At 37.3% G+C, this 27,835-nt stretch overlaps 1 protein-coding gene across 1 annotated transcript in view; it reads left to right on the plus strand.

Moving 5' to 3' along the window:
* The window catches only part of Cntn3 (contactin 3 (plasmacytoma associated)), a 319,768-nt gene that overhangs the window by 228,146 nt on the left and 63,787 nt on the right, over nucleotides 1–27,835 (plus strand). Inside the window, exons 6-11 of the mRNA XM_005383763.2 lie at nucleotides 1,838–2,041; nucleotides 3,569–3,671; nucleotides 4,160–4,344; nucleotides 8,427–8,563; nucleotides 9,463–9,592; nucleotides 12,023–12,173. Coding sequence (XP_005383820.1) covers nucleotides 1,838–2,041; nucleotides 3,569–3,671; nucleotides 4,160–4,344; nucleotides 8,427–8,563; nucleotides 9,463–9,592; nucleotides 12,023–12,173 — 910 coding nt within the window. The remainder of the gene's footprint in view (nucleotides 1–1,837; nucleotides 2,042–3,568; nucleotides 3,672–4,159; nucleotides 4,345–8,426; nucleotides 8,564–9,462; nucleotides 9,593–12,022; nucleotides 12,174–27,835) is intronic.

The raw sequence follows: 27,835 nt of genomic DNA on the forward strand, positions 1-27,835 counted from the left end.
TGCTTACACCTAATATTCCATCACTCTGGGAAGCTGAGGCAAGAAGATTGCAACTTCAAACTAGATCAGTTCAGTGACTTAGCAAAACATTTTCTCAAAAAAAAAAAAAAAAAGAAAGAAAGAAAAAAGAGGTGAAAAGTGCTGATGGAGATATAACTTAATGCAAAGCTCTGGTACAATTCCCAGTATTGTAAAGAAACCAGTTGGAACTTAAAAATCAGTGTTTCTGAATAATTTGCAGCTAGTTTACTTTGGGACCATCTACATACAGTGTGGGAGTCAGTCAGCATGATTCATTTCTACTAGGTTCTTACCAAGCTCGCCCCGTTGCTGGACTTCCACATGCTCAGCACTCTAGCTGGAGTGTTTTTATTCCCATTTGTCTGAGTGTTCCTTGTCCCTTAAGGTTTGTTCTTTATTCAGAAATGCATGTCACCTCTACCTTCTCTGAAATCCATAGCAACTCTCATCTAACTCTCATATATCATCGCCTTGTAATTTGTACATTGATTTGCTGTCCTCTTCAACCAAATGGAAAGATCCTTTACCATTCAAATTATGCCTTAAATGTATTTGAACTTGTTATCCACTAAATTTATTTTAATTCCATATGTTTTCCAAATGTTTTTTGGAAAATAATTGAAGTAATTAACCAATGCAATAAGGTTAATGCAGTTGTAAAAGAAAATAAAGCCAAGAAGAACGAAGCCAATAATCCAACCACAGTAATTGTGCTGAAATATCAACTTGGCTCTGCACAATCTGAGCAGCTAAAGTCAAACAGTAGAATATTATTTAGCCCTCACGATATCAAATAAAAGGAACAATAACTCTTTCATTGAAATTTTGTTTATGTTGGTACTAAATTTCATGAAAACTATCCTGTTGGATTTTATTCTCATAGTAAGTAGAATAATTGTTTCCTTAATTCACTCAAGGAATGTCTATTGAAGACCTGTTGTATGTCTTTGGATGTTTCATTTTGCTTTTTTGAAGGTAAAGGGAAGAGGTTTGAATAAAGATTAATATCACTTGTTTTTCAAGTTGTGGGAGGTTAGATAAGTAAATAGATCATTCATCCTGGATGATAAATGTTTTAATAGAAATAAGATTAGAATTGTCCTATATATGAGCACCAGCTCAGATATGGAATGTTAAAGAAAACTTGTACATGACACTGGTGTTGGAAACACATTTTCAAAGCCATTGGAAAGTTATCTCAGCAGGATGGGGTTTGCTGCCAAAAAGAGAGGTAACAGAAGAGATGCCAGAGACAAGAGCAGCATGTCTAAAGACCCAGGGGCAAGAGCGAACAGGGTTTCCCAGGGACTATGCCTTGGATCAGAGCCTTAGTCATAAAGGGATTCACATGCAAGTTAAGCAACTTTGCGTTCAAAGTTCTTCAAAAGTCAGGGAGTTGTGCACACTGTGATGTCAAGGTACAAAGGTAAAAAGCAGCAAGACCCGAGCCTCAGAGGCATGTGAGGCAGCATCTGGAGTAGGGATAGGGATGAAAGTAACAGCACTGCTCCCACCAGAATGTTAATCAGGGGGGCTAGGGATTTAGCTCAGTGGCACAGCGCCAGCCTGGCAAGCCCGAGGTCGTGAGTTTGATTCCCGGTACCGGAAAAAAACCCCAAAAAAACAAAAAACCAGAATGTTAATCAGCCATGTGTTCCATATTAAGAAAGAATGGGGACTCCTACCACCTACCTGCTCTTCTCATGACCAGCAACAAAATACCGGGTATTCAAAGCAAAGGTAATTGTGTTTATTTCTGATCTCCTATGGAAAGCCTGAATAATGGAATTTCTTTCTCTCTTCCAAATTTGGGTAGAATTATCCTATGCTTGGATCTTCAATGAATATCCATCGTTTGTTGAAGAAGATAGTCGGAGATTTGTCTCTCAAGAGACAGGGCACCTCTACATAGCAAAGGTGGAGCCGTCTGATGTGGGAAATTACACGTGTGTGGTTACAAGTATGGTGACAAACGCCAGAGTCCTAGGCTCTCCAACTCCTTTGATGCTGCGTTCTGATGGTATGGAATGTCTTCAAGGATAATTCTTGGTACAAATGGTGTTGTGGGTACAGGCAAAACCGAGTGAAAATATATTTGGAAGAATTATTGCTTCCTTTCTTTCTTCATTAGACAAGAAGGAGGGAAGAAGAGAAAGAGGAGAAGGGGGAGAGGGGCAAAGCAAGGAAGAGAAGGAATGACTGTGACCAAAATACATCATGCACACTGAAAGCCCTCCCTCAGTGAAGTGAAATTAGCGGAGGGGTGGGGCATGAAGGTGATGAGGATGAGAGTGAATATTATGCACAGCAAACATGTGCTAATGAAACACTTAAAGGTGATTCTATAACCATAATCTTTACCCCAGACCACGTTTATAATTTGCAGGGACCAATACAAAATGGAAACAAGGACTCACTTTCTTGTTCAGAAATGATTAAGAATTTCAAGACAGTGACCGCAGAGACCCCTCAGAGCCTGCCCCCCGGGCTGCATTCCCGTCCCTTCCGTGAAGTCACTGGTCCTGACCTTTGTCAGCTTGAAGTGAAATTAAAACCCTGAAAACCCTGAAAAGTTTGTTATAGGCTAAAAAGTATCACTAAAAAGAAACTAGATAAAAAAATCTGTCACAGCAACACAGAGATGGCTGTGTGAGAGGGGTTTATAAGTTACAGAGGAAGCCAATTTGTAAGCCTGAGTAGTTGACCCATTTAAACTAAACTGTACCTGATACAGCACAATGCCAGAACCACGAAGTTTCAGAATACCTCTTTCCTGTCAGTTATAATTGTGTCTGACCTTTCCCATTTATAAAGTCACTGTTTGTTGACACCAGGGAACCATTTAATAACTTTAAGATTAAAGTGTGTCCGTGTCGGTGCTACCAGGGTACCATTAAATAAATTAAGTAAATTCCCTAATGTAGCTTTTGTTCCATGGGAAATTTTACGAAGTCATTGTATGTTTCATTTTGACTAGAAATGTCCAAACTGAACACAGAGTTTCAACAGTCTTACCATTTTATATAATGGGAAAGCCATAGAGGTTTTAGTAGAAATGCTCTCTACCAGATAACTTAGGACTACTTCAGAATTAGCAAATCCAAAGTTCTTAGATGTTTATTTTTTTTTTCTTCTTAGATGTTTATTAATGTTCACATTTGATCCCTGTTAGCATCAGTGAGTAATTTACATCACTAGAAGATGCTGGTTCAAAATGGAATAAATAGACAAGTATGGTGATTTAGGTCTATAATCCAAGTATTTAGGAGGCTAAGGCAGGAAGGTTGCTAGTTCAGGACCAACCTGGGCAGCATAGCAGAATCTTGTCTTAAAAAATAAAAAACAAACAAACCAAAAAAAATTGAGCAAAGAAAATTTTAAAACATGGCGCTGGGGATTTAGCTCAGCAGCACAGCGCCTGCCTGGCAAACACAAGGTCATGAATTCAGTTCCCGGAAGAAAGAAAAAAAGAAAAAGAAAGTTTTAAGACAAGAAGGCAATTTCAATGGAAACATTAACAGTATTACCTCTGTATTGTGAATCACAGGTGTGATGGGTGAATATGAACCCAAAATAGAAGTCCAGTTTCCAGAAACTCTGCCAGCAGCTAAAGGTGCAACTGTGAAATTGGAGTGTTTTGCCCTTGGAAAGTAAGTTTTGTCACACTCGATATGCTCTAATGTTAGGCTGCTGTAAGATAGCAGGGCAAGTTTTGAGAGGTGTCCTTTCTTCACTTTCTAAAATGTACTAAAAGTGCATCTGCAGTGCAGGTTGGAGGAAGCCAATTTGGAGAAAATGGCCATGCCTGATTAATTTCATAAAGTAAATTGGTGTTATTTTTCTTTTTCCTGTTCATTTGTTATATTCTAGAATGGTGGTATGTATTAAGCTTTTTTTTCTGTAATTCATGAATTGACTCAAGAAAATGCTCAGCATATTGTATTAAAATATCAATTTAAAGGTTTAAATATGCTAAAATATCAAATGGAAGAGTTAAATCTTTGTGTCATGTTTATGTAATTGACAACTGGAGGTGTTACACAGTTAAACTACTGCTTTTTCTCTATCTTGACAAACACTTTGTCAAGACATAAATGCTTCCAAATAACAGAAGACAATGTGACAACTTTCCTCTTAGCCCTGTGCCTCAGATTAATTGGAGAAGAAGTGATGGGATGCCATTTCCAGCCAAAATCAAGTTGAGGAAGTTCAGTGGGGTGCTGGAGATCCCCGCTTTCCAGCAGGAGGACGCTGGGTCCTATGAATGCATTGCTGAGAATTCCCGAGGAAAGAATGTAGCCAGAGGGCGTCTCACTTACTATGGTAAGCATCCCCTCTGGGCGAGTTGAATTTGTAACTTTTGCTCCCACATCTAGGAAACACTGATTATTTGGGGGTGGGAGAGTGATTAGGGCAGAATTTCAATTTAGTTTTTACTTGTTTTGTTCTCCTTTTGTTCAGTGAGTGTAAGCATTTATCCTAAGAGGGAGGAATTAAAAAGAAAGAAAACTTTTCAACAACGTTAGAGACATATTGCTTTTCTATCTGAAAATGAATCATAAATATTTCATACTTTTTTTCTAAGATTAACCTTTCACATGCTTAAGCACATTAGAGATCTTTTCTGTGTATCCTCTCTTCTAGGAAAGGTAGTTTTATAACATTACTACCTTTACTAAGCAGGAAAAATCTCCCTGGTAGGTAGAAGTTATAATTTCTGTATTAGTCAAAGCAAATAAACTCAAGATTGGGTTGAGTTATTCAGTATTATTCTATCCCTTCAAATAATGTATCTGTGCTCTATTTGTTGCTTTTAATATGTAATCACATTTATTTGATGTACTGCATAATTTGGGTAAAGAAAGATAACAATGTACGGGGCTGGGGATTTAGCTCAGTGGCAAAAGCGCCTGCCTGGTAAGCACAAGGTCGTGAGTTCGGTTCCCGGTACCGGAGAAAAACCAAAAGAGAAAAGAAAATGATACTTGATACTGATATAAAATGTGGCCAAATAGAAAGATAACAATGTTGCCTTCATTTGGAGTCTATTTGTAGAAGAATTATGTTCTTTTTTTCTTTCCAAAATTTGTTTTCAAATGCCTTATATTTAAAAACAAACCACTAGGTTTGATGAAAACGTATTTAGAGAGTATAAATAATCTGATTTTACGAAGTGTACCTGTAAAATACATGAAAATGTAAGCTCACTGAATACGTATTTCCAGTTTAATCATTTGAAACATTGTAAAACTACTGGGAGTTCACCAATTTGTGAAAGGCAAATTACATTATAGTTTATTTATTTTAGAGACTGGAAATTGGTACAGTTTGCAATACAAATTCATATAGCACACACAAACGTTACAGGGAGGAAAATGTTTACAAAGACAATTATTGAAATCATAGGACCTATTATGAACCGCTCAAAAGTGTGAGGCCTGTATTATCTCTGTCAAGATTAATTCTTGTTATGTGAATGTAAGTTTTTAGCTCTGTCAAGAACAAAATGCAGATAAGCATATGAGCATGAATCATTCTGTAACTCTCCTATGTTGTGATGTGATTAGTTTAGCATATGGGGAAGTGTCCCACTGGGGAAAGTCAAGGTCTGTGGCTTGTTGGGAAGATAGGGAAAAAATAATATTGGTAGAGAAGTAAGCAGTGAATTTGTGTGTCTGTCAGCTCTAAGACCCCACAAAGCAAGTAACATTTTCTTAGCCACTAGCCTACTTCTTTCCACAGCAATTAATTTTGTACAAATTGAGCAATACATCCAATAAATGTGATTATGTTCTTCTCTTAGTTGAAGAATGAAATCATGAAGAGAAAGAGAAGTCAAAAGAGTGTTTATTGGAAATACTAAGTAGAAAGTAGTTCTTGGGGGATGCTCACCAGGAGGGGGTCCTGGAAGTGGAATTGGCACCATACTTTCTTTGTTTTGGACTTACAGAGATAAACAGAGTTCAGTAGAATTTGTAGAGTTGTTTTTTGTTTTTTTTTTAATCAGTTACTTAGCTGGGCAAGTTCAAAGGAAGCTGGTTATTTTGCATTTCTAATGTTCAGTCCTGAGATAGGGAGGAGCTGTCAAATAGCACAGAATACTCTGTATAAGAACCTTCTTAGGCAGACGGGTCCTTCTCGCTCCATTCCTATGCTAATCTTTTATCTTTTATCCTGTGTTTTCTTTTTACATTTCTAATTTTAACTAGCTGCATGACTTGAATTAGCTCAATGTGTGTGTGCTATTTTCTTTTTATCCAACCAGCTCTATTTTAGGTTATTTTTTCTGATAGGCTAACTAACTAAACTGTCTATTATATTCTATTATATTCCACTACATTTCTCTATGAGCATACCTGATCCCTTCCAGAGCAAGAGCAGTCTATTCCAAGTGTATTAATGTTTCAATGTGACAGCATACCTGCATAAATAATGAGCAAGGATATGCCTCGTGATGAGAAAGCCGAAATTAAATTGACCTTCAAGTACTTTTTCATCAGTCCATGACTGTTTCTATTTTTTCTTGTTTCTGCACTGATCTATCAGCTTTCCCCTTTCTACATATTATTTCCACTATTAGATAAAATGACCACCAGCAATGTCTAGCACATCAAGTGTTATTCATTCTTCCTTTCTCCAAAACATCTAGCGTTCTTCTTTTCAAATCATATTGGCTATGTGTTCAATCCAAAACCAGCCTCTGGAAAAGAGAAATTGGATTAGATAGTTTGAAACCTCCCATTGCAATAGAGTATATGATCAAGTTTCCCTATTTATAGATAATAGGAAGTGATATAAGACAAGATAACAGAAAGAAAAACTGAAGTTATTGGTGGACTAAAGATGAAAGGAATTTAGTGCAGAATAGAAAATCAACAGCTTTTGCAATACTTAGTAAAGGAGGTAGACTTTTGGTTCAGTCAGTTTGGTAGATATAATTTGTACCCAAGAAATAAAGTAGATATTAATGACATAGAGTTTCCTCAGCTTGCTGTATAATTTCTGCTTAATTGTAGTATTTTCAATAAATTCCATATAGTTCTCTGGCTATCTGCTCTAATATCCCATGTAAAAATGGTCCAAGAAAATATTTGGATCTCATGTAATGGATAAAGAAGGAAATCATGATTAATGTTGCTGTTATAATCTTAGATTTAACTTAATCCAGCACAATATCTTCCTGTTTGGATAAGAAAAATTCCTAACAATTTTTATGAGGAACTCGGGTCTCCGTCAGAGTTTCGTGTGTAAATGTGTTTGCAGTTTCATTGCATCATAGGCTAATAATACCTGAAAGCGGAAAATATGTTTTAATATAAAATAGATAGAGGTACCAGAACTGAACTATTCTTTGTTTTGACCAAATAGTTTTTAGTAAAAAAACAAAATAAAACAAAAAAGGAAAGACTTAGACCCGTACACTTTCAGTAAAAGCTAAATACTCATGGTTTCAGTTCACTTTCATTTACAAGAGAAGCAATTTTATGGGACAGAAATGCAAAGACACATCTTCCCATAGTTACAATTAAATAGAAATAGATAAACTGTTTCCCCATATGGAGGATGCAAATGTGAATCCCACGGTACACACCACATGCATAATGCAATGTGAAGCCAGTAAGACATCTCACCTCCCAGTTTTGGATCTAAAACACAAGCTGAGACTTGGCTGAATATATTGTGTATATTGAGTGGCTTTCATTGGAAGTGGAACGTTGCTTTCATCTGCAAAAAGAATTTTTCAAATACTTTGTAAAATATAAGTGAAAATGATTAATCGACTTGCTCCAACTGATTTACATACATAATTTGAAGTAGCATCAGTTACTTCTTTTTCTGTTCAAAAAAACTCATATGGTTCACATTAAACCAATTTATCCATCTTTGGCTGCTTTCCTTTTATTTCACTCAGAGGTTTGTAAGAGACTCACTGGTTTGTATTTAATTAAGAGTTATTTCTGACTTGAAGGAAATATCTTTTTCCTTAGCTTTAGAAGTTTCTCTCCTATGAATGTTAATATTTAGTTTTTAATTAAGAGGAGCGTTTGCTGTCACTCAAGTTGTTAGAATGTCACCAATTGTGGTCTCATTACCCAAAACTATACTTGGAATAAAAATCAATTTTGTACCTTCATTGCTACCTATTAATAGATACCTGAGGAATATCACCCAGTGCTCCAAACTTCAAAATGAAGAAAGCATAGCAAGTTTTGCTTAGGACATGACAGACTGCAAGTGTAGAGATGTTTCATAGTCCGCTTAGTCAATACTGAAATAAATACCATTCTAGTCTCTCTGCTAACTTTAATCTATCACTTGCAGTTTTACATTTATTTTTATTTACTTGGATAGAGTCTTTATTTTTTATTTGCTAGATTGTCTGAATTCCTTTTCTTACATTACAGCAAAGCCTCATTGGGTTCAATTCATAAAAGATATGGAAATGGCTGTGGAGGACAGTCTTTACTGGGAATGTCGAGCAAGTGGGAAACCCAAACCCTCCTACCGATGGCTAAAAAATGGAGAAGCCCTGGTGTTAGAGGTAAGATAATGTGCTAGGCCAGTTTCTCTCTACCTGCTTCATGTTAAGTAAATGCTTACTTTGGTTCCTAGTACCAAAGTAAACAATTGAGTTTGTACAGTTTTATTTTTACCTAAGCAGTGCTAAGAGATTATAACATAAAAACCCATACCCAGTCTGCCAATAAAGTCTTCTCAACATTGCATTTCATTGGGTAAATGTGGTTTGGGGAAGTTAGTTACAAACTAATGTACTGTTTCTTGGTACTAAAACCAGAAAAGTCTATACTTTAATCAAACGTAGAAGGTAATTTCCTTTCCCTGTTTGACAACTTAGCATGTCCTCTAGAGAAAAAATATATATATTACTTGGTTACCTTGTTACATGAATAGTTATTTTCTAAATGACTTTCCCTCTCAAACCATGCAATTTTGACTTTTTTTGTGTACTAAGTCAATTATGTTCCTTTACATTTCTATACATAACCATTCATACTCCTAAAACCCCTTGTACATATGTATGTTTCCCAGAATCTTTTTTAATGCACTAAATCTATAATGTGTTCAAATTGCATGATTGTAAAAATTGTGTATTGAAAATACCTCTAGTTGATAGGCTGGAAATCTAGTTCATATTTTTTAAAATTGGAAATTTTAACCATACACAAAAAATTAAATGGCTACCGTACTTTACCTGCTGCTCTGACACTTGTCTTACTTATATACTTTGGGGTGGAGTGATGTTTATTCATAGTTCCAAAGTGTCTTTCACATTTCAAAGAAATAACGGTTAAATTTCACGTCAGAGCACTGAACACCCGGAGGAAAATGTAGAAATCTCGTGTCTTATTGCATGAGATTCAGTTGTATTCGTTTTTCTTCTAAAATGTTCATATGCAAGGCATTTTTGTTATTGCCTAGGAGAGAATACAGATAGAGAATGGTGCTCTTACAATATCAAACCTAAATGTGACCGATTCTGGCATGTTCCAGTGCATAGCAGAAAACAAACATGGTCTCATCTATTCCAGTGCTGAGCTGAAGGTTGTTGGTAAGACTGATTTTCTCTGTTCACATCTTCATTTTCCCATAATCCTCCACTGTTGCCAGAAGCTATCATGTTTACTTTGCATATTAGATTCCTACGTCTAATAACATTACAGTATAACAACATGATTATTCAGCATTTCTAATAAAGGCACACTGTTTATTTCTAAACAAAAGCAGCAGTTGTGTCCAGAGTTAAGGTCCAAAAGTTGAAGTAAATCCATAGATGGAAGAAAGTTCAGCTAACATATCTTTATCCAGGTCCAATGTTATCGACTAAGATTTGCTCCTCAAAAGCATAAGTGACATTGGTGTTCTCTGGCCTATGAAGGCAGATACCAGTATTTGAATTTAGAATGTTTGATTCAAAAGGATTTGTATTTGTCTTTATTAACCCTGGTAGAAGCATCAAATGCTGATCATGGTGAAGCTCTAATTAATCCTCTATTACTTAAAATTATGAATTGTCTTCTTGTTCTTCTAACTTGGGTATAGAAGAAGAAAGAAAATTTTCCATCAGGTTTAGGGCAATTGTCTTGAAGAACACTCAGGTTGCAGAAGATTAAAAATTCAACCAAAATAGTATAGGGTCGCATAACACAGAAAAGGACGGATAGGAGAGTGGGAAAAGGGATTGGGGGAAAAATTCATTGGTCCTCGTAATTAAATTAGACAATTTGGATTTTAGCGTAACTTGATCCTGGCAGGACTCACACAGCTCTTATAAGGTTCTATATAATGGTTTTCAAGATATTTAGCTTGTTACCATAGTTAATTTACTGGGAAAAGTGGCTGTTTTAATGACTCAAAGAGAACTCACTGTCCTGCATGTTATTGGTCTCATGTAAGCCAAATTGGGTATTTACCAATTGTTCACCCGGTCCATAGGGCCAACACAGTATAAGGCCCTGACTGCTGGATTTTAATTCAGTGATCCTCAACTGAAATCGGTTTTTTCCCCAGTGTATGTATTTGGAAACATCTGGATTTTTTTTGTCATAGCTAGAGGATCGGAGAGGAAGGGTCCCTTGTGTGATATTAGCGTATTGTAAGTGGAAGCCAGAGAGGCTGCCAGACTTTCCAAAATGCAAAGAGCCTCGCACAGTGAATGATTATCCAGCCCAAAGTGTTAAGAGAAGCTGAGAATCCCTAGTTGTATGGAAAATCAGTGTCTTGTCCCCGGTATCTGAAAGTTAGAAATGGATCATCCATACCAGGAATGATGCCTGTGAAGGAAGCATCATCAGTGGAAATCTGGATCCCACTCTCTGTCACAGAGAAGCAGGTGGTTACGAAAAAAATGGAAGTGGATTTGTTCCCACACTTTAAGTCCAAGTGCACTGTTGTTTTGTAGTAAGTGAACCAAAGGAGCCATAGTTTATTCATCTTCTGAATGGTTGGATTCATACTCAGTGTACTGTGTGGGGTTATGTGAAGGAAAAAGGATAGGATATGTTTTTAAAAGATTTTATTCAAATACAAATAGGTTTTTGTTTCAGAAAAAATTAATTTTCTAGGGTCTGATTTGTAAGACCAACAACTTCTGGATAATGTGTCTTCTTTTCCATAATCATATGGAAATCATAGCTATTTCTTATTATAAGATGTCAACTTACCAAAACAATATATTGTATTCTCTGGGATTTTTAATAAAAGAGCATTAGATATCTGGTAAAATCTACTAGGTTCTTAACTTTTTTTCTACATGTGTAATAAAACAGAAAGTGTTTTCTGATAAACCTATTATTGCATTCCAGTAATACATTATTATATATCCTGACCATTCAGGTGTTGTTTCAGAATTGGTACCTCATGCATTATTGGAAGACATCATGTTTTCTGCATGTTACAGTATTTAATGCAACATTATGACATGTAGTATAGTATTCACATTATATGTCCCTTCCCCACACGGGAAGTTAAATTCAATCATACGAAAATTTTATAATAGAACTTGGTACATCGTTTTAGTGAGACTATTAGTTCCATATTCGGCCTTCTTTCTGTGATCCTTTGCTGAGCGTCTGCCAAGTGCCAGGCTCCACACCACATGCTGGAGCCCAGAGGGCAACAGAGAGCAAGCTGATCTCCCTGTCTTCATAGGACATAAACTTTTATAGTCATTCTATGCTAAGTGATTTCCTCTAAGAAATTCATCTGGGAGCTATTTTTGATCTTCATAGTAAACACTAAAAATTCTTATATAAAGAAATTGTCTCAAAATGTAGAACTTGCCCCAAATTCTGTAGCATGAAGCTCTTTTCTGGCCCTGAAATCTGTGTATGCTGCACAGTAGATCAAGCCCCAGCACCCACCAGGCCAAGCATAATAGTAAAATGGTCATACAGATGACCTTTCCATTTTAAAGAAAAAAATCCAACTTTCAGGAAGCCCATGATCCCAACTCTCATTCTTTTTTTTTTTTCCTTTTCAGCCTCTGCTCCCGATTTTTCAAAGAACCCAATGAGAAACCTGGTCCGGGTGCAGGTGGGCAGCCTGGTGAGCCTGGACTGCAAACCCAGAGCTTCCCCCAGGGCGCTGTCCTCCTGGAAGAAAGGAGACACAGCAGTGCAGGAGCATGAAAGGTATCTCCTCCGAGATGTGTGGTTCTATCCTCTGAACTGTGGTGGTTTCCTTACCTTAACTTTCAAATAGTCACAGTAGGATTTCCGGAAGAAATGCCACAGAGCAGTATCTCAGGAGGTGTGAGGTATTTAGGAATCAAATTAGTAGTATCTTTGTTTTACAGTATTGTCACTATGACAGTAATCAGTCTTTGAAATCTAACAATAGAGATGTGCCTACCTAACTTCTATGTACAGATAATTTCTTCTTCTTTTTTTTTTTTGTTCGTTTGTTTTGTTTTTCTTCCAATACTAGGAATCAAACACACGACCTTGCTCTTGCCAGGCAGGCGCTGTGCCGCTGAGCTAAATCCCCAGCCCTGATAATTTCTTCTTATAGCAAGTATTTCCTTCCCAGTCCTCTTGCAAGATTCAACCAGAAAAATAAAATTGTCCCCAGATGCGGGTTAACATCCCAGGATAAAGAGAAGATAATAAACTGAAAGCCACATGCAAAGGAAATACTAAAATTGCGGTCCTCCTATCCTGAAATTACTTAGCACTATTGATATTTAATTTAAGCAAAGTTGGTCTGCAGGTGGTGGATTATTATTAAGTTAATTTAAGCAAAACTTCACCCCCAGTATTCTGATTATCTTCACAATGAAATGAAGAGGCGGAATAGAGCTTACTTAAAGCATAGATTCTGGAACCTTGCTTCCAGTGTTCAGATTTTCACTCTACCTTTCACCCGCTCAGTGATGTGCCTCACTTCTCTATGCCTCATTTCTTTATTTGATAATGGGGATGATGATAATGGTTTATATCTCATGTCGAGATGATTACATGGATAAAATATATAAATATTCATAAAGTGCTTAAATCAGTACCTGGTAAAAAATAATCATAGGCACTGGCTATAATTCCTATTTATTAAATACTTTCATCTTACAAATGTTATGCTCAGGGCTTGTGAGGGCAAAATAATAGCCCCCGAAACCATGTTCTTACCCTGGACACCTGTGGCCATGTTACATTAAGTGGCAAAGGTGATTAAAGCTGAATGTAGATTAAAGGTTGATAATTAGTCAAATGTAAGACAGCATAACCTGCCTGTGTGAGGGGGCCGATATTACTCACCTGAGCCCTTCAAAGAGAAAGAGGAAGGTGGAGGGAATAGCCAGAGAGGTGTGATCAAAAAAGAAGCAGCAGGAGGTCCATGAAGCATGGCAGGGACCTTGGTGGTGTTGCTGGCTTTGAAGATTGTGGAAGCTGCACTAAATTTATGAAATGAGGACTTCCTCAGTCCCATAACCTCAAGGAGCTATAATTTGCCAGTAGCCTTCAGAACAAGGGTAGCTCTGTCAGTTCCTTGATGGTAAGCCAGTGAGACCTGGACTGCACTGAAAGAAAAGGAATTCACCAAGAATGGTCAAAAGATACAGTGCATGTTTAAATTTAAAAAATTACAGTAAAAGAGGCTGCATGAATTCCCCTCGAAATACTTGCAATTCAAACAGTTACCTATGGTTCTCACCGCTTCATATATATTTTTATGATGAGGTCTGGTAAAATGTACAGTGAATGCTTCTGCTGAGTGCCCTCCAGCAGAAAGCACAGAAAAACATTACCGTATGTACAGATCCACCTTATTCACAGTATCTGGCACTATGAGACTTCTGGATTTTCCCCAAGGTCAAAATGACAATGAGGGGCAAACATTTTGGATGGATTAACCACATTGGGGCAGCCACAAAAAAGACACTCACAAAAGAGGAATTCCAGAGGTACTTCAGAAAGTGGCAAGAATAATGGGAGAAGTACGTGTAAAGTGAGGGGAGTATTTTGAGGAGAAATAATGGCCACATATCTTGTAGTGTTATACATTTTTGAGTGGAGAGAGGAGAAGGGAAGTAAAAAGGATCAAGATGCAAGATATATATTATTTGTTTATCCCAATATCCCACAATAATGTAATCACTGTGAATCATAAATACATACCAAAGAAATTTTACTGTATTTTTTTGTACCAGAAATCGAACTCAAGACCTCATGTTGGCCAGGCAGGTGCTGTGCTGCTGAGCTATGTTCCCAGGTCATGAAAGAAATTTTAAATGTTCTCTCAATTTTTCTACTGCCCTGTGTATTTAGGCTTAGTTTTCTAAGTCTGTCATAATTTCTTACAGCAGCAATAGGAAACTTAATACCAAGCTCTACACAAATTATCTCCCGTAAACTTCTATGTAACCAATGCAGAGACCAAAGTTTAGAGGGATCGTGTTATTTTGCCTAAGGTCACAGATTCAGAACTGGAACCATGTCTGTCCTGCTCTAGAACAGAACCAGTCAGCTCTTTGGGTGGCCCTTGTTTTGTACAGCACCCCAGATGATGTGAGGTGCTCTCAAGCTTTGAAGTCAACAGTCCCAAGCACTTCTTTTGGAAATGAGAGAGAAGCAAACTGTACAAGCTTAGCCCACGTTATGTGTGTTTGCTCTTTTAGAATCATGAAGTCATACTGCATATGACAAGGTGGATTTGCTTTTAGATGATAGGCCCAGAGCTGTTTTTATATGAGTTGGTTGTGACAACACAACATGCAATTTCTTCATTCTTCGAGGTGAGACACCTTCGTTAAAAGCACAGCAGGAGGACAAGAGGAACCTGCGAACAGAACAGTGAAACACTATCCAGCCAAATGTGAGGCTGCAGAGAACAGATTTCTGGAACAGAAAATTGGTGATCTGAAGCTTGATTTTTATAGAACAGTTTAAACAAGTATGGATTTATGATGCAAACTGGTTACTTTTGACTATGGTAGAAGTTGTCTTCCTATACAACTGCTGATTTTTTGTGTGTACATTTGAAATCGTTTTGTTTGCATACATAGAATTAAATGATGACTGCTTTCTGGGGACTTCGATGCTTTGCACAATAATAAACCCACTTGTCCTCGCAGGATTACACATAGTAGCCAGCGGACTTTAATCTTAGTTTTATAAGAGGATAAGAAAAATAAGAGATTTAGCATAAGTGAGCCACACCAGAAGTTTACCCCACATAATACAGTGATGGTTAAGGAAAAACACTGTAGGTTCCAGAATCTAAACAGATAATTCTGATTTGGCTACTTAGTTCTTTGGTCTGCTTAGCCACTTTTGTGTTATATCTGAACCTTACTTTTTTCATTTATTAAATAGAAATAATACTATCATACCTATTTGCCTTAAGGTAAGCATTTAGCATAGTGCCTTATATTTGTACATATACCAATCAGTAAGAATGAGGTTATATTAAAAATTAAATGGTGAAGGGGCTGGGGATTTAGCTCAGCGGCAAAAGCGCCTGCCTGGCAAGCGCAAGGTCGTGAGTTCGGTTCCCGGTACCGGAGAAAAACAAAAAAAACAAAAAAAACAAAAAAAAAAAATTAAATGGTGAAAGTAATAACAACTGAGATAGATCAAAGGATTTTTGTGTGCTGGTTAGGTGTTCCGTGGCTTACTGGTCTTTCTGAAGGTAGACATTCAAGACTAACTGTGTCCTTCAGGGAGAAGAGCTCTGCTATCTGGTGGCCCCAACATCCTCACCTCATAAAACAAGATGGCTGCCTGAGTCACACTGTCCTAGTGATAACCAAGGCAATACAAGGAGGAAGGCAGACATAAGGATTCCATATTCTTGTCACATTCTTCCTGATACCTTACTGATTATAAACTAGTGCCCTGGATACATGACAAAACAGGGTGGAAGTATGCTTTTGTTTTGTTTTGTTTATTGTTTGTTGGTTTTTTCCCTCTGGATAGCTGTGTGCCTAATAAAAAACACTGGGAATCTGGTAAGAAGGATAGAGGGGAAAATGGCTGCCACTCCAGCAGTATCTCAGTGAAAGCCAGGTCTCAGCCCCTTTCAGGCTCCTCCACTTTGCATGCGGTATTTCAACTTCTCCCTTTTGGATACTAAGGAAGCTTTTGGATAGTTAGGAGGCAGAAGCATGCTTTTGGAAGTTAGGAGGCAGAAGCATGCTTACACGGAGGGTCTGTAGTCCTCTAGTCTTTCCTAGGATTATGGTTTGGATTTAGTTTTTATCTCTTTGGACAGCAAAACCGGTGATGATCCAGGGTCTTGATGCTCAGGGAGAAGCCTGCTAGAAGCAATTATGGAACAAGTTGTGGATTTGAATCTTCTCCAAGTCCATGGGAAATCAGAGCAGGCGCAGCCATCAGTTGGCAGGCAAAGCCCCATATCTTTCCCTCTTGACTTGGTTTGCAGACTTCAGCCAAAACGGGGAAACATGTTAAATGGTAGATTTATTGCTGCTGTTTAGTCATAGATTGCTCCAATTTAGAAATTGCAAATATAAATCTCATTTTGGGGACAAATGAATTTATCAATGCCTTTGAGAAGAAAAAAGTAAGGGACAAATTTGGTGCGACATTTATGACAAGATTAGAAATTTCTGTCCCATTTTAGTTAGCTAGTTTGAGGGTACTTTTGGTTTTGTTTTGGTAAATAAACTTTGATTTGTCAGTGGATAAAAAACATAGGGTAAATAGGAAAACTTTCTCTAACATAGCATAGGGCTTCTGTAGCAAATATGTTTTGATTAAGCAAATATTCTATTATTTATTATCATTCAACTTCAAATCAAACCAAACAATCCAAGAGTTAAATTCTTTTTAAGAGGTGTATCAACTGATAAATATAAGTACTATATAAATTGTAAAATATGTTTGAATAATTACAATCTATTTCTTGTATAAGTTTCTATATCAGCACAATAACAGCTTTGGAATTATAAATAAGTCATGGTAATTGGATCTAAGTCAGTGATACGCCTAAATTGTCTCAATACACCTGAACTGTCTCAAAAAAGAGTTGCTGCTTTTAAGTATGAAGAACATTTTAAGCTAAGGTTATAAATGGATTACTGCCCAACAAAGGTCTTAGAAAAGCTGCTCTAAATAGATAACAGGGCTTACGGTGCAAATAGTGATTCCTGAGCACTTGGAATTAAGTTCTCATGCAGTCACTGGAAAATATTTTGAGTAACTGCTGTATGCCAGGCACTCGGTATTTGCTTTCAATCAAAGATGCCCATTTGGTTGTTTAGAAAATTTGTTTAAAAAATACACAGATAAGACAGGTAATCTGGAGCAGTTACAGCAGAACTGCATCGGCAAGGTACAGTACAGAGATAGCCAGAGAAGACTCCCTCTCCGGTTAGGGTGCTGAGCAAGCTTTCTGGAGAATGGAATATTGATAAAAGAACTTGTAACGTGACCAGGGGTTGCAGGATGATACTCCAGACTGAAGAAAATGTGTCCAAAGACACAGTGGCAAGCACGCATGAGTATTGCAGTCTTTTTGAGCTGCTGAACAAAATACCTTAGACTGCAAAATGTACAAATAATAGAAATTTATTTCTCACAGTTCTGGAACCAAGAAAGTATTAAGTTCAAGGTGCCAGTAGAGTTGGAATCAGGTAGGAGTTCACACGCAAGCACCATAAATGATGTTTTGTTGCTGTATTCTTATATGGCAGAAGAGACAAATCAAGTCCCTTCAACATCTTCTTAAAGACACTCATTCCATTCCTAAGAGTGGAGCAAACACGGCTTAACCTCTCCTTCCACAGCTCCACCTTTTAATTCCACCACCGTGGGTATTACTCTGAGCAGGAGTTCTGCAGCAAGCATTCAGATCATCACAGTATTTAAGTTACTGGAATGTTCAGGGCACCTCCAGCATGAAGTGCCATAGGAGAGGAATGGGCAGAGATGGTCAAGTTGTAAAGATGAGCCAGGATCTCATTGGCAGTGACTTTACAAACCAGATACAGGCACAGGGAAACAACAGAATAAAAACAGCAGAATAATGTCACATTAGCAGGATTACAAGATCTTTCAGCGGGAAGGCTGTGGTGAGAGTGGGTGGGTTGGAGTAGGGGAGGCCAAATGCAAGAATCCTAGCTAGCAGCAATCCACAGTCTGAATAAGAGAGCCACATAGCCAGAGCTAAAGAAAGGGCAGTGGGAATGGAAAGAAGGCTTTAGGAGCTTAAGACCTCAATGGGTGATTAGATGCGTGATTTGAAGAGAATACAGGCATGAGGGATGAATCCTAGATTTCCAGCTTAAGCATCAGGGATACTGATAGACCCACTTTACGTGACAGGGAACCTCACAGAAGGGGCAGGATGAGAACAGCTGTGCTGATTTCAATATGAGATTGGTTGAATTTGAATAGCCCAATGAACACACACACAAACACACACACAAACACACACACACTCACTCACATGGATACAGAAGTTACTCATATGAATTGGGAACTTAGGAAAAAGACCTAGCCTACAGATAGAAATTCAGGCATAACAAACATTGCCACAGTAGCTGACCCATGGGCTGAGGACACAATTATTCTAAGAAGGTAGATATCCTTACGTGGCAGAGGGCATACATTTTACCCTGGAAATTCATAGACATTCAAATTGTTAATAGGTGTTTGCTTTTTAAATCTCATGTAGTAATTGATTTATTAATAAAGGTCAGTTTAAGTCTCTGGTGCTAAAAATATTCTAAATTTCAAAATCTTTAGCATCAGGTATTGAGTAAAGATATTTCTGGATTTTTTAAATTTTGAATTTGCATCATTTATCATTGGATAAACTATTATATTTTTTTGTTCTCCCTTTGGGAATTTTTTCTGAATAAACAGAAATACTCTGTGTTTTGAGCATCTAACAGTATTTACTAGGTGTTAATGTTTTAGTATTATTCCATTTATTTATTCATTAAATCCATGTGTTTTCAGAAAAAGACCAATTAAAATTGGATCTTTTGTCTCCTTTAAGCAAAGTAAAATTGAAAAAGACTCCTGAGAATATGAATAGGCAGGGTTTGCGAGAAGAAATAGCCAGTTGGCATATTTCAGAGAGTGTGTAGCTTTATTCTATCACTTAGTGGTACTTGAAACACATTAGCCAATTACTTTAAAAAATAAGGGCTTTCATTTGAATGTTACTGCTTATAATAGTAAATATTTTATTACAATAGCCTCAGTTCAAAAAAAGTCAAAAAATGGCCCATTACTTCTAATTAAACGCATTAAAATTGTTTCCAATGTTCTATGCAGCATTTAATACTATAGATATTTAAGTACTCTTTAAAGAAAGAAAGGACAAAGATTTTTTTCCAAATATAAATAGCCATAATCCAGATAAAGCTTTTAAAATATATTAGGCAATTCTTAATGCATTTTTGCATATACTTAACAGCTTTAAAGGACAATGAGCATTATATGCTATATGATCCCATTTATGTGATGGTCTTGGAAAACGAACAGCTTTAAGGGCAGAAAGCAGTCTTGAAAGCAAGGGCTTCTTGCTGAAGGCTTTGATTGGGAGAAAGAGGGAAGATTCTGGAAAGCCAGACATAGCTTCTGGGGAGGGCAGAGTGTTCTCTTGATTGTGACAGTAGTTACACAAATGCATTTCTTTGTTGGAGTTCACAAAATTGTGCACCACAAATGGTGAATTATGCTGTATCGACACTATACTTTAAATAAAATTTACATGCAATTCTACATTTGTTTCATCCAGCTTTCATGAGAGGCTCCATTTAGGAGTTTTAGTTCTCAGAAAATGCCCCCAACTTTGTGTTTCTCTTTTGTGTTTGTGAAACATTGGGGAATTAAATGATACTTAACAGCCAGAATCTAAATATTTTCTAGTCACCAGGACAACAGTGTCAGAGCCAGGACTACTTGGTATTTTGGTCACTGACCCTCTGAGTGGCCACAGGCTCAGTGATGTAGCTAGGGGATCTTTGATGGCCTAGCAAGTCAGGCGGGTGGCATTTACTCGGATCCAGCTCTTGGCCATATAGTTTCCGTCTCCATCCTTTCCCAGTGCTTCCCCTTTATGACACCTCTAGGATCAGAGTTGAGTCTATTTTTGTACTGTTCAAAATGATGCTCCATTCCCTATCTGCTTCCAATGATCCCCAGTACCTAGAGAGCCTTCCTGTTACCAACCCCTCACCTACACCCACTCAGGTAAGCGTCTCCTTCCTCCCAGTTTTTGGTAAGTGTGAAAGTTCAATGAGCTTCATTTAATCTACCCTTAGCTACACAGCTGACATCTCAACAAATCTTTTACTACATATACTTTAAGCTACTTTTAACCACTGAACTTAGAAGCACAACATGTATGATACTATCCCTTAAGGACATGAGTGTTTAGTGGATACACTATCATTGTCCTTGACCCCTGCTTGCTTTGTCATGTCTTTATCCAGTGCTGGGAAGTGCGGGCAGTACTAGGAATGAACAAATCAGTAAGAAACATCAACACCCAAGGAACCCATATATGTTTACAATGTGGAAAACGAGACCATCAATTACAGTGGGATAGGTTATATAATAAGGTGCTCATATAATTTTTCTATAAGGGAACCCATTTAAAAGGTAAAAGGGGCAATCTCAAGAATCACCTTTGAGACCATTCATGTAAGTTTCATGGAGTGAGGACCCTGGACATTTCCATCCTGTCTCTGATGAGGCCATTTATAAATCAGCAAGAAGCACAGAGAAAAAATACTGTCTCAGTCCCAGGGAACAGGACAGCAGCTCCTCCATAAGACATGCATCTCATAGGCAGAGACACGGAGTGGAACAAAGTGAAGAGAACAAAAAGCATCATCTGTACAGAAAGACTGCATAGGTAAGAAGTGAGAGTCAGTCTTTGTTCCTTTATTTTAATTGTTTTAGTGGTGAAACTCATATCTAATCATAAAAACAAGAAAGCCTGACGTTAGTTCTTTCTCAGACAGAGAACCATCCCTCTCCCTTTAAAGATGTGGATATTGGAGGCAGATCATTGTTTTTAGAGGGAAGACTATCCTGGGGCATGTGTGCAGTTGTCTCAGAGAGTGGAGACTCCTCTTGGGCTTTCCTAGCCTTCCTGCATTCTGCTTGTGCTTGTACCTGGTTACAGAAAACAGTCCATTTGCCCCTAGCTCCCATGCCCTATGAGAAGGTTAAGCTGAGGATTTAAACATGAAGATGATCAGATGAAGAGTCTTTACAATTTAAGAGCTTTTATTTGGCCCACAGAAGGCATCAAAATGATGTCCTCTTTACCACATGACATCGGCTACCCCCACTGCATAGCTACACAGCGTCCCTTATTAACCGCAAGACAGTTTAAGTTTCTGTGTATTTGTATCATTATTCACATGAATTATTTATGCCTATTTGGCATGCAGCATACTAATTGCTATTCACATTATGCTCTGTGTCAGATGAAGTTCAATATAAATTTTATTTGCTTTATTTTAGTATGTGGACAGAGCAAAGCTTTGCAGTCTGAAAGACATGGGTCAAACCTTGGGTCTGCTACTTACCTAACTGTATGGTGTTAACAAGCTATCTACTCCCTGGGTCTTCATTCTTTATGAAATGAGGACAGCAATCCTTAATTTGCAGGGTTAGTCACTTGGTTGAGTGGCATTTGCTTAACATAAGATCTTGGCTAGAGGTAGACTGTAGAAACTGGTCTTTTCTGGCAAGCAGAGAAAGACATGATTTTCTTGGAACAAATAATTTATCATTCTGCCCCACTGTGTTTCTCTCACATTCTTTTGTACCCTTCTCTTTGTCCAGGTGGACTTTAGTTGCAATGTTAAGCATAAGATAATGTATATTATTATGTACTGTAGCTGCTTCTACACAGGTTCTTGGAAAAAGGTATCCAATGCTATTGATATAATTTTTAATATTATCGCTTTTTTTCACGGTGTTGTTCAGACATAGACTAACAAGAATTGACCAAAAGGAAGGGACTGCACAGACCTTTGTTTTAGACCAATAAACTCAGTGTAATATTATTTAAACCTTAAGTAGTAAATTTTACCCTAATATTATTTTAAAGAAATCAATGATAAATTGTATACACTAAGTATTGCAGATGACCCCATGCTTCTTAAATCTATATTTCACATGCAATTTTTATGGATTATGTAAGTTAGGGATACTTTAAGAAACACTTTGTCAGTGTTTTGGTTTAGATAAGGAATGCTGAGTAATGAATCTGAATTGCAAGTTATTGGAATCCACTTCAAATCAGTTTGTTCTTAGAACTGACAAAATTACATGCATGCACAATTGAAGTGTTTTGTTTATTGGGTGTATCTATATATTCCACATCTTTTTGTCCACATAGCATTTCTCACCCAGGCCCCCAACTCCCACATGTCTTTATCCAGATCCCAGTCTGTGCTCTGTCCTTGGACTCATTCAAAACTCAAGGAAAAAATACAGTGCAATTGTCAAAAACTGCAATATCATTACTTACTACTGTTGCCTTTCTTTCCAATCTGTTTAAGATAGGAAGAAGCAGTAGCTTTCTTTTATTGTAAGAATGCTATTTAACACTATCATGATAAAGAGCAAGAGTGCATATCCATTGCCTTTTGAATAATTTTTTAAAGAAAGGATAAAGAAACAGAACTCTCATTGCATTCTTCCTTTATGCCCCTACACTTTCTTCTGGCTGGAATCTGTTTCCTCCTGAATCTGGAAAACCACAACTTAATCCTAAATGTCTAGCTTTGTAACATTCCATGGATGCCTTCCTGAAGCTCAGTGGGCAAAGCTGTGCCCTCTCCTATTTCATTCTTGTGGTTTCTTTATGTCAAAGGTGTCACCTAACAGTATGTAGGTTATTCAGCCAGCCATCTCACCTGGGTCCTTGCGGGGCCTTTTCCTTATCTAATTTGGTTTCCTCAGTCATTTGAGCTTTCCAAGTGTGAGAATGACACTATCTTATCAAAAGTTAACTCTGGTTGCAGAAAGGAAAATGTGTTGAAGGTAAAAAGGAAGGATGCATCAGCAAAAGGCAACTTATTGTCAACCCAGGAATAAGAGGAGGCTTGATTTAGGGTAAAGTAATAAAATGGAGAAGAGCATACTGCATGTTGTGGAGGTGGAGCCAGGTGGATGTGAGTTTTCACACGTAATTATCACACATTATGGTTAGCTTGGCCCTGTATGGATCCCCTTTGGCCAGTAGATTATAAGTCTTTAACTGGGTAAGATCTAGTTCTTACTTGTATTTGTAATTTACAAAACATGGAGTGCATTGTAAGTATTCAGTAAATCTTGAAGTGAATTTCATTCTTTCTTGGACAGCTTCCCGTTTCTTAAAAATACCCATAATTTTTTTATTTCATTTATTGCAACTATTTCTTAGAAGCATATAAAATTGATTTTTCAATAGCTTTCCACTTCAGAGCTCCTATGTAAAATATGGAGAGTGCGCTCTTTTTTTGTTCGTTTGTTTTTTTTTTTCTGGTACCGGGAATCAAACTCACGACCTTGCACTTGCCAGGCAGGCGCTGTGCCGCTGAGCTAAATCCCCAGCCTGGAGAGTGCTCTCTTTTAATATGTTTTCTCCACCCTGAAACTCTTCAGAGTTGGGCTAAGTGCATGAATGAAAGGAAAGATGGATGGATGTAAGGATGGGTAGAAGGAGAAATGGATAGATAGGTGGGTAATTGTTGATCAAATGGACATCTGGGTCAGGTGCTATTGCATTTCTGAAAAACACATATAAATAACAACGTGATGATGATGGTTGCTGCCTCCCATATTCTAATCCCTGGAGCAGGGTTATTCATATTTTCAATCTGTTATCTAAGTTCAAATGAGTTGGGTCACTGAGGTAAATTTCTTACTTCCTAGCAAACTGAAAGAAATCATTTTGCTCTATGACCAGTTTCCTACCGCATGATTTATTTGTACTTTTTTAATTCTATCAAAGTACAGCTTTCATTGCTACAGCAATTTCTGTGGGAAGATGAAAGTATCTAACCTTTCTGGTATGAAATCCTGAAACAAATGATAACTGAGGTAGAATTATAGAAACATATCCTGTTTTTCAGAAAAGGAAGAGATTACTTTCTAATTTTATATATGTAAATACCAAACAAATCAGTACCTTTAACTTTAGCATACAGATTTTTTAAGGGCTTGATTGCCCATACTATTTATTAACTCAATTGAGAAAAATCTGAGTAGTTTAAAATTTTATATAAATCTTATATTTATCTAGTGTAGATAATTAAAATGCTCCAAGCTCACTATAGTTATTATTTATTAATATAGGCTGGTAGTAATAACGTCGTCTTCTATTTTATTTCATTTTTATGTAATATCTTATCCAAAAGCCCTTAAGACAGTTTACATGAGTTCACAGAGACTGAACACTGAGGTGAAAAAATTGGAGAGAAGACATATGTCAGTATTCGAATTTCCTAGAATATAAATTACATTAAGCAACACAAATCACTCCTAGGGAATCTTTACTTACTACAAAGTGAAGCCCATAATATAAATTTAAATATTTCTGGATTGAATGCCTCAAGTTAATTATACCAGGTAACCCACAGGTCCATTCTTAAAGTTCAAAAGTTTGGTTTAGGGCTTTGTGCCAACAAATGAGAATAATACTGCTGATTATCAACCCACAGTATGCAGAAGATGAGATAAAACCACCTGATAAGAACATGTGTGCCTACTCAAAGGCCAAGAAATGTGTTTGTGTGTGTCCAAACCCAACAGGGGCACTTATTAAGGAAACAATAAGTAATGTAGCACTAACACTGAACATCCTTGAAATACAGTACATTCCATTTTAAAGGTTTCTTCTCTTCTCACAATCCAAAAGTAACTTAGAATATTAAAAAAGACTCAGAACTCTTCATGTATATTTGGATTACCTCTCTTTTAGCTTACTTTCTGTGCATGTTATTTGTTTGAAATGCATATTTTTAATAAGTTTGGTGTAAAACTTACTTCAGGCTCAGCAGTATAAGGAAGGTACTCAGGTAAAAATGGAAAGTCAGACGCAGAAAAGTCAATTGGACTAGTAGGAAGTTTTTATCATCTTGTTAGAAATGTGGTAGCTCACTAGAATCTCTGTCTGAATAGAAGATGATTGGCTCCCTGCCTGAAGAGGGACAACATTGTCATTTTTAAGGTGTTTCTTAGAAAACATATTGGAACACATTTTGTTGTGTGGACAAGTGTATAATTGAAGACTAATATACTTGAGCTATGCAACATTAACATTCTATTTTTATGCAAGTTAATTTTTAAAGGACCAATTATCCATTGTACACAGTCATCACAATAGAAATTCTCCATAAAGCAGTTCCAAGAAGGCATCTAAAATAGTGAGGTTTCAAACACATTTCTATCAGTGGATGAAATAAATTGCTAGCAGAGATCCCTGACTTGATACCCACAGAGTCTTAAAAAGAACTGATCCATCCTTAAATGCATGTCAAAACTGTTGATGTTGAGTGTGCACGCACATGTTGAGAAAGACCCCAAGAGTTTACCAGTGCTCAAAGTGCTTCATGTCCCAGGAAGGTTAGAAACAGTAGATAAGATTATAAATGAGCCACTTAAATATTAATGCATATCTGTAAAGGTGATCTCCATGAAATTGGACTAGAGGGGCAAAACTATTCTATCTGCAAGAACTCCATAGCAGGGCCGGTGTTTCTTGGACCACTCTTGATTTATCTTGATATAAGATAAAGCTGTCTCTTCTCAACATGGAAAACTGTTTTGTGAACTCTTCATATTTGTTGAAAAAATATTTATTGAAAAATACTATCTACAAAGTACCAAGTCTTGCAAGTTTTATCCTTTAAGGGTTTGGGAGTTCTAGCTGCAAATTGTAATGTAAGGATATTATAAAAGAATTATTATCTAAATTAGAACCTGACTTAGGAATGGTTAGGAAGATGGAAGCTTCCAGAAATCCTGGCAGTAGACATGGTGCTGCCCGGTCAGGACCAGTGCTGGAATGAGTGAATTAATCTCATTCATCTTTTTGTCACAAATCACAGTTTGAAGGAGAGTGCAAGGGCGTAGTTTTTCTATATAGTTCTAGCTGCAGCACCACTAGTAGCACCTGGAAAATTGTTGGAAGTGCAGATCCTATGGCCCCTTCCCTAATCTAATCTGGTCCTAGATCTGGCACGGGTGGTTTAAAGTCTTCCAGGTGACTGCTCTACAGTAAAGTTTGAAAGCACGAGCATATGTCACATGGCTACGCCTCAGCTTGGTAGGATAGGACTCTATGATTCATAGCTCTACCAAGAATGCATACAGTAGGGAAAGGAAATTCCACAAAGGAAAGTCAGCATTGGCTACCAAAGAAAATGAATCAACTCTGGGCAGCAAAAATAATTCAGCATCCTCTATAATCCCTGAGTTGATGAAACATCCCTTATGTATGCAACGTGAGTGTATTGCCCTTCAGCATTATCGTTGGAAGTGACTTCCATTCCAGGGCTTCTAGTCTCTAACTGCAAGGACACTCATTGGAGTAAGTAGCATTTGAGTCTTTCTCCAGTGGTATCTCAGAGACAGTGTCTGACTCCTGAATTTCAGTGACCCTTGCATTGTTCCTTAGTTCCTCTCCTTCTTTCTGTTTGGCACCTGTGTCTGGGTACAGAAGAGCTATGTCCTGATATTCTCTTTCTTCATGTTCTGCAGTCAGAGGCCCAGCCTTACAGGGGAAGGCCTGTGGTTCTTCACATGTTTCAGGGAGGTTAAATCTGCCTAATTCTAAGATGAAATGTCAGGAAACTACTGTTGCTCCCCTCAGCATTTGTGCATGAGCTTTATCTGTAATCTAAAAATATAATAGAGCTGGGATTAAGATTTTTGATTTTCAGTGACTTGAATCCTAAATCTTTCTCTGGTGCAGAGAAAAATACTCTTCAGTATTGGGCTGTTTGAGTCTAAAAGTTTCCTTTTAATTCATACCCCCATAAGACAGTTGTCTCATTTCTCTGCTTCCTTTTTGTGTTATTATCTCAAATATCCAAATATTTATAACTTTTGCAGATACAGCTTTATATAAAGACGCAAATGTCTCTAATGGATTGTTGCCTGGATTTTATGAATTTCTTAGATGAACAATTGTATAAAATCATTTAGACTGGAAATCCCCTCTTAGGAGCCTTTGGTTGTATAGGTTTGAATTCATTTAGTAGCAATATTATTGAGTTACTGTCATAAAAATGAATTTAACTCCAAATGTGTATGTCATGATAATTTAGTATGCAGTTAGAATGACTTAATAGATGTGAAGTGAATGTTCCTTTCCCGTCGATCCCTTTCTTATATGAAGACATGTTAATTGGTCTGAATTCAGTGCATTTCTCTGGGGTGTCAAATGGAGCCAAGCTACTTCCTCTCCAGAGCCCTGGTGTCTGCTCCATGGAGTGTGTGTTCAGCAGAAAAGCCAAGCCTCTATGTTAACCTGGTGCTTACTCTAAGATGGGATAATTAACTCTTAAATCTACCCCATTCTTTTTCTTTGCTTGGGAGATTTCCTGCCAGATAAATCACTAAGCCAACACAGTTGGCTTTATAAAATGAATGGCCAAAATGGTGCAGCCAAAAGAATGAGCAGTTTGATAATATTTCCGTAAATACTGTCAGCAGGTTATGTTTGAACTCAAGGGGGAACAGTTTTATTGCTGGGCATGTGGGGGAGAGAGCAGCTGTAAATAAGCTACACTCTTTCGGGTTTTTTTGACATTTATTTTCTCATGAATTTTCATCAATATATATTTGCTTTTCTTAACTCTCATTATTTAGCC

The sequence above is a fragment of the Chinchilla lanigera genome, unplaced genomic scaffold (assembly GCF_000276665.1).
Source record: "Chinchilla lanigera isolate Chin_1 unplaced genomic scaffold, ChiLan1.0 scaffold00020, whole genome shotgun sequence".
Taxonomy (NCBI): Eukaryota; Metazoa; Chordata; class Mammalia; order Rodentia; family Chinchillidae; genus Chinchilla; species Chinchilla lanigera.